At 44.2% G+C, this 7,573-nt stretch overlaps 1 protein-coding gene across 1 annotated transcript; it reads right to left on the reverse strand.

The window, feature by feature from the left end:
* Positions 1–910: 910 nt before the first annotated feature.
* LOC114173541 (uncharacterized) lies at positions 911–1,420 on the reverse strand. The gene has a single exon (XM_028058010.1). The coding sequence runs from the start codon at positions 1,418–1,420 to the stop codon at positions 911–913; it is 510 nt and encodes a 169-aa protein (XP_027913811.1).
* Positions 1,421–7,573: the final 6,153 nt, after the last annotated feature.

Here is a 7,573-nt window from a genome sequence, read left to right on the forward strand (position 1 = left end):
AACTCACACTTTGACAGCTTCTTATACAGTTTATGCTCTCTGAGAATTCCTAGCACCACTCTCAGATGATCTGCATGTACATCCCGACTCTCCGAGTATATCAGTATGTCGTCAATGAACACGACAACAAACTGATCCAGGTATGGTCGGAATATCCTGTTCATGTAGTCCATGAAAATAGCAGGAGCATTTCTCACCCCGAACGACATCACTACATACTCATAATGCCCGTAGTGTGATCTGAATGCCGTCTTCTGCACATCCTTTGGTTTGACCAAGATCTGATGATATCCAGACCTCAAGTCAATCTTAGAGAACACTGCGGCTCCCCTCAGGTTATCCAGCAGATCATCTATCCTCGACAGCGGATACTTATTCTTTATGGTCAGCTTATTCAACTGACGGTAATCCACACATAACCTTGAACTGCCATCCTTCTTGTTTACTAGGAGTACCGGTGCTCCCCAGGGTGACGCGCTTGGCCGAATGAACTTCTTCTCAAGCAAATCTTCAATTTGCATCTTCAACTCAGCCAACTTCGCTGGTGCCATTTTATAGGGCGCCATGGATACTGGGCTAGCTCCAGGGATGAGATCAATGGAGAAATCCACATCCCTACTCGGTGGTAACTCGGGTATTTCATCTGGAAACACGTCTGCATACTCCTCCACGACTAGAATCACACTGATCTTCTCGGCGGTACTATTCTTCTCTGCATGAGCCACTATCATAAAGCAGGTGGCTCCAGCTTCTGCTTCGTTTATCGCCCTCTGAGCCGAGATTAGCTCCAATCCTTCATGTTCTGGGAATACCAAACTGCGCCGTCCACAATCAATTATGACGTGATTGTTAGACAACCAGCCCATCCCCAAGATTACATCCAGTCCCTCCAAAGGCAAGCACACCAAGTTCACCTTGAATCGGCGACCTGCCACTTCCATAGAACACCCAACGCAGATTGAACTGGTAGCCACTTGACCTGAGGAGGGAGTTGAAACAAGCAACTCACATCCAAATCATGTGTCACCAATTTCAATCTCCCCATGCACACATTAGAAATAAAAGAGTGGGTTGCCCCGGAATCAAACAACACCAGTACTACGTTACCAAACAACACACAAGGTTCAAGGATAAGATTACCCAACTGTGTAGCCTCAGTGGTGGTCAGGGCAAAGACTCTGCCCGCTGCCCTAGCTCGCTCTGCTGGCGATGCTGCTGGTTTCTTCGTGCCAAGACTCTTCTTTTCATAGCAGTTGTTGGCGAAGTGTCCCGGTTTATCGCATATAAAGCATTTGCGATGGTCGCCTGACCCTCCTACTCTGCTTGCCAACTGAGGATAGTTCCTCTTCAGATGGGGTCCACCACACTGGTAGTAAGAGGGACCCTGGGATGTCTGCGGTCTACTATAAGGCTTTTTCATCTGCCTAACCTTAGCGACATTTTTCTAGTGTCGGCTCACAACTGGACTGGGGCCCTTCTCAAGGTGCTTCGCACTGTTGGCCTGTTCCACCAAGATAGGAAATCTCCTCTCTCTCAACAGTGTCACCACCCTCTTCAGCTCAAGTCTGAGTCCTCGCTTAAACTTTAAACACTTTCATTCTTCAGTGATGTTCTGGGAGGAATACCTCGCCAAGTGCTCGAATCTATTCACATACTCCTGCACTGTCATGTCTCCCTACTACAATACTAGGAATTCAGCCTCCTTGTCCTGTCTCGCCGTATCTGGAAAGTACTTCTCCAAGAAGCGAGTTCTAAAGTTGGCCCAAGACACTGGCTCTTCACTATTCTCCATATGTTTTTGCATGCCCGCCCACCAGTATTCAGCATCCCCATTCAGCAGGTAAGCAGCGAATGACAGTTTTTGTTCATCTTCGCAGTTCATCACTTTGAAGATTTTCTCACACTTGCGGAGCCATGCATCCGCTTCATCGGGGGAGGCCTTGCCAGTGAACTTAGCTGGCTTGTGGCGTAAGAAGTCCTCCACAGTCGACACTCTGACTGGTGCAATCGCCGTCCTAGGCTGCGCTGCTACGGGTGGCTGCATCACATCCACCATCCGGTGAATCGCCTCAGCGATGTCATCAGCACCACTACTCCTCCTCCTCTTGTTAGCAGCCATAGCCTAGATACGCCACATTACAACTATTAAAAATCAGTCGCTTAGTCAAACAAAACCACACACTTTTTCACATTTAACACACAACATACCATAAATAAACACATCAATAAGCTTACTCCCCACTAGCCCCAAAATATTTTAAAAATATTTTCAAAACTTTTGCTCTGATACCAATTGTAACATCCCTAAGGAATATTACTGATATTTAATAAATAAAATTCGAAATACAATAAGTGTTGCATTTAATATAAACCATTTCCCAAAACACGGGAAATTTAAAACTTTCATACATAAAGCCACAAAACCAGGAGTCCATAATTCATAAAACTGAAATAAAAGTCAATGGCTCCTGTCAGGTTTACATAATATTCTCAAAGATAAAATAATAAACATATAACATATGTATCTACAAAATTTCCCATGCTAGCTCTCGCTCCGAGTCTAAGCATCTCCTGGTCCACCTGTCACATCATCTACTCCCAGACAACAAGTTATCCGATCATCGCCACACACACACAGAAAGGGTGAGCTATGCATAACATATAAAAATAAAACATGAATATAAATATGTTTCCTAACCCAAAATAACATAACTAAATTCATAATTTCCAAATCACCCAAACCATGACCTCATAGTCCTTCATGAGTCATATGCATGAACTAGGTCTTGGGACTTCTCTGTGCTCCCACGAAACTAACTCATTCGTGGTCCAACCCTATGAGACTATCCCGCTCATAGTCCTGCCCTACAGACTCCTCGTCTGTAGTAAAACATCCAAGTCTCACACTTGGACCCTGGCACGCATGCAATCACCATACTATGGACTCCTCGCCCAATAGTATCCGATGGGAACCCAACAGTTCCTTGCCCATCGTGCGTCCGACGCATGCAATCACCATGCTAAGGACTCCTCGCCCATTAGTAGTCGACGAGAACTCAACGAGTTCCATGCCCATCATGTGTCCAATACTGAGCACATCCCAGACCCCTACTGGACTTAGTCCTTCAAGCCCAAACACAACACATATGCATAAACATCCTACACATAGGATCAAAGACCCAAATCGCACATACAAACACACACCCAACATGGCATTTCACACATACTCAATTAAGCTAGGGACTCTCGCCCAAGCTAGACCCTCAGTCTCGCTTAGGCTAGTCTGCCTCGCTTGGGCGAGCCCAAAACAACAACATAGTCACGCTATTTCGCTTAGGCAAGATCCCCTCGCTTAGGCGAAATCATCTCTCACCCAAACAACCAATTCAATCTCGCCTGGGTTAAATTGCAAGCAGAACATCTCTCATGACCACGACATCTCGCTTAGGCGAGGCCATCTCGCCTGGGCGAGACCCTGGTTCGCTCAAAACCCACAAAACCCTCACCTGGACGAGAAGTTGCGCTCAACACGCGCAACTTCCTCACTATCTCGCTTAGGCGAACCTCCCTCGCCTGAGCGAGAGTCTGGGTCGCTCAAAACCCATCCTCTTCGCCTGAGCGAGACGCTCATATGAAAATAGGGTATGCGTCTCTGCCTAGCTCGCCTGAGCGAGAAATGCAGACTCCTTCACTGATCACGCACTCGACTCACTCCAACTTTGATCAATTCGCACACCAAAACGTACCAAACAGAATTTCGATCATACCAAATCAATTTACACAATTTACCACATTGCATTGGCATAGCATAGACGCCAGAAAGTCCCCAAATTCCAAGTTCTACCCCATTCCCGCATATACCATGTATAACCCCTCTTTTCATGCATTTAGTCCAAAATTCAAAACACAGCAGTACCAAAATTCACAACCCCCAATTTCCATCATATACATAGGACTCGAACCTAAGTCCTCTCACAGAATCAAGTACTCTCAACCACTTGAGCTAGTACTTTTCCACGTCACATTAAACCACAATTAATGCCATAAAGACGCCTTCTACCCACATATATTAATTAATTAATTATTTAATTAATTAATTTTCCCGGGTCTTACAGCTGGCCCATAGGGTGTTAAAGGTCCCTAAGGCAGCCAAACCTCTCTCACTTCCATCATTCTTGCGAAAACAGTATTCTCACTCCTCTCTTTTTCCCCTCCATAGCTCTGCTAGGGTTTGGCCCTCAACCCTCTTCAAGTTGGTTCAAACCAGATTTTTCCACTCCATGTAAGTCTCTTCCAACTCATGCTCTTTCTCCATTCGGTTTCTTCTTTGTGCTTCCAGCTAGAGCTTGTCTTAGTGAGCTCGTTTTGAACTAGTTTCACTGTTTTTCAGCTCTCGAAGCTGCTTCTTGAGTTACTGTTCTTCACGGTCTGAGTGTCGAAGCCCTTAGCTAACACTTTCTAGGTAAGGGAAGTTAGGGCTTTGTATTTTAATTGACTTTTGACCTATTCTTGATTTTGTTTGGTGTTGTATGGGCTATATGTTACTATGAACATGCGAAGTGCTTATGTTTGTTGTTTGGTGCGAAAATGTGACTGCTGCAAGTGAGAACAGGGGCAAGAACTAATAGTCTCGCCCAAGCGAGCTAGTCTCGCCTTAGCGAGACTGGTAGAGGCTCGCCCAAGCCTTCTGCACGAGTTGTCGCTCAGGCGGGCCATCGTTGTTTTGAGCGAGAGAATGCCTCACTCAAGCAAGGAGACCTCGCCTAAGCGAGCTAGTGCGAATAGCCACTATTCCAGATTGTCGAGCTCTCGCCTAGGCGAAGGGAGCTCGCCTAAGCGAGAGCCCCTCACGCCTGAACGAGACCCCTCAGCCTGAGCGAGGAGCTGGATGAGGGTAATGTGATATCTTGTTGTTTCTCTATGTCTTGGATGGTTGGCACTTTCTTGAATTTAATTCTTATGTTAAAAGCATGAAATGAATGATTGTGCATGAGTTATGTGGTTCATGGGTTGTGAATGATGGGTTTGGTATGGTCTTTGTAACATCCCGGTCGGATATTACTAATTTAAGTAATAAAATTAAGAAATATTATGAAAACCTCATTTATTATACTTCGCTTCCCAAAAACGCAGGAAATTTTAAAACATTTATTATTCGGAAGTTATCCAAAAAATCCATAATTTATGAAACTCCAATATAGTATCCAAATTCACAAATTAGTAAAACACTGTTTACAAAGTTAATAAAAACAATAATGATAAAACTCCAGTAAAAGCTTTTCCCAACTAACCCTCTCTCTGATGTTATGCCTCACCAGCACCACCTACAACATCATCTGCTCCCGTGTAACACATTACACGATCATCGCCAAACACAAGCAGATAGGGTGAGCTCATAAACAGTTAATATAAAAGTTAATAACAAAATCAAGATACACCCATCTATTTTATTCTATTTTACAACACACAAATAGTTAGCCTCGGATTCAGGGTTTATGATGCTCACAAAAACCTGCCTGCTCGTGGTCCTGCCTCTACGAACCTCCCCGCTCGTAGTCCTGCTCTACGAACCTACCCGCCCATAGTCCAACACATGTGATCCACCAGCTACGTACCTCCTTGCACGCAGCATCTCTCAAGTGTGAGCACGGAACATACGAACCTACCTCGCTCGTATCCCCACACGAGAGTAATAGGATATGAACCTTCCCGCTCATATCATCACGTGTTCACCACCATCCATGAACCTACCCGCTCATGGCACAACATCCCCTGATTCAAGTCTCATATCACAGCACGATAACGAAAATTAGAAAAGTACACTATGCTACACAAGGTACATGCTTAAGCTGGTCCTAGGGATTCCAATGCTTCCACGAATCTGCCCGCTCGTGGTCCAACTCTACGAACCTCCCCGCTCGTAGTTCAACTCTACGGACCTACCCACACGTAGTCCAACACACGTGATCCACCAGCTACGTACCTCCCCGTACGCAGCATCTCTCAAGTGTGAGTACGAAACATACAAACCTACCTCGCTCGTATCCCCACACGAGAGTAATAGGATATGAATCTCCTCGCTCATATCATCACGTGTTCATTACCAGTCATGAACCTACCCACTCATGACAACATCAAGCATATCCCAGACCAGGACCAACACAACAAACCATGCAAAACATATCACAATGCACCTTACCACTACACCATCGCCTAGCACAGCCTAAGCGTCACTAGGCGAATTGGCAGTACCGACCACCTGGCGGTTCCACCTCACCGCCGGGCGCCACAACTCACAAGACATATACTATCGTCTGGCGGTTCACTCTACACCGCCAGGCGCTACACCAGTAATGTGACACTACTGGTTTTAGGTACTCTAATTCATTTCATAGAATTCAACCATTCAATTCTCAAACATCTAGAAATCGACATACATATTCATATATTCCAAATTACAACATCACAACACATATGCATCTTTCAAGTATAAGCACACATTCCTCTCTTTTATAATTCATATATACTTACCTCTTAAATTAATTCCAACACACTTTATTTTCCCCTTCTTATTTTCCCAACCCTTTTCATGCTTACAATTCACACACCCTACATAAGACACAATCAAAGCTATATACTTACTTCATATGCCCTCACAATTCCATTACATTTAAAGTATGATTATCATGTTACCATACTTTCCCAAAACCTGTCATGATCATGCAACACTCGGTCATATTGATATCATCAATAATGGCCTTTTTAACACACTTATAACATCATACATTCGAACTAACATATATAGGTTCATATATTCAACATGTATCAGCAAGCACTGCCAAAAACATAATCATCAATCACACATCTTTATATATATATATACATTCACCAATCAAGGTCATACCAGCACTTGAGCACACTTAATCATCCATTAGTAATCATACTATTAGGGAATTCAAACAACCAATCATGCGTGATGTATATCTCCATCTGCAGGCATCCAATTCAAATCTCCACCGTTCAAAGTGAAGAACAACATGTTGTGAATCCCCTTCCAAAATTTAACCTAAATCGGACGGTTAATGAAATGGGAAATGCAGTTTTACAAAAACTGCGTGAACTAGAAAAATTGGTGGCGCCTAGCGCCCAGAATCAAGAAGGTGGCGCCTGGTGAGACTATACTACCGCCGGGCGGTTCCTGTTCCGCGAAAAATACGAAAAACAACGTTTTTCCTGAATCAGACCGCCACACATCACTGGTATGGTGCCTGGCGGCCAAATGGGTGCCGCCAGGCGATTCCTACTGTTCTAGGAACCCAGAAATTTCCTCAACACCTGCGAACCTTATTCCAACCCCTACAATTCTGATTCCCTTCGATTTTAGACTCCATACTCACAACTCAAGTGTTTAGGTTTGCAATTTATTTCATACAACTTCCAATCACACGAAATTCCATTAATTTAACCCATTCAATTTAATCCAACTCTAAATTCCCAAATTCACAACCCTAACATGACGTCTATGAGATTTTCATCCAATTTGTCCCCAAACCACGTTTAATCCAATGACTAT

Source organism: Vigna unguiculata, chromosome 2 (assembly GCF_037176805.1).
Source record: "Vigna unguiculata cultivar grain cowpea cultivar isolate G323 ecotype 2 chromosome 2, ASM3717680v1, whole genome shotgun sequence".
Taxonomy (NCBI): Eukaryota; Viridiplantae; Streptophyta; class Magnoliopsida; order Fabales; family Fabaceae; genus Vigna; species Vigna unguiculata.

What these genes read in the sequence shown, in the direction of transcription:
- LOC114173541 (XM_028058010.1), bottom strand. Translation starts at nt 1,420, where the DNA reads ATGAAAAAGCCTTATAGTAGACCGCAGACATCCCAGGGTCCCTCTTAC.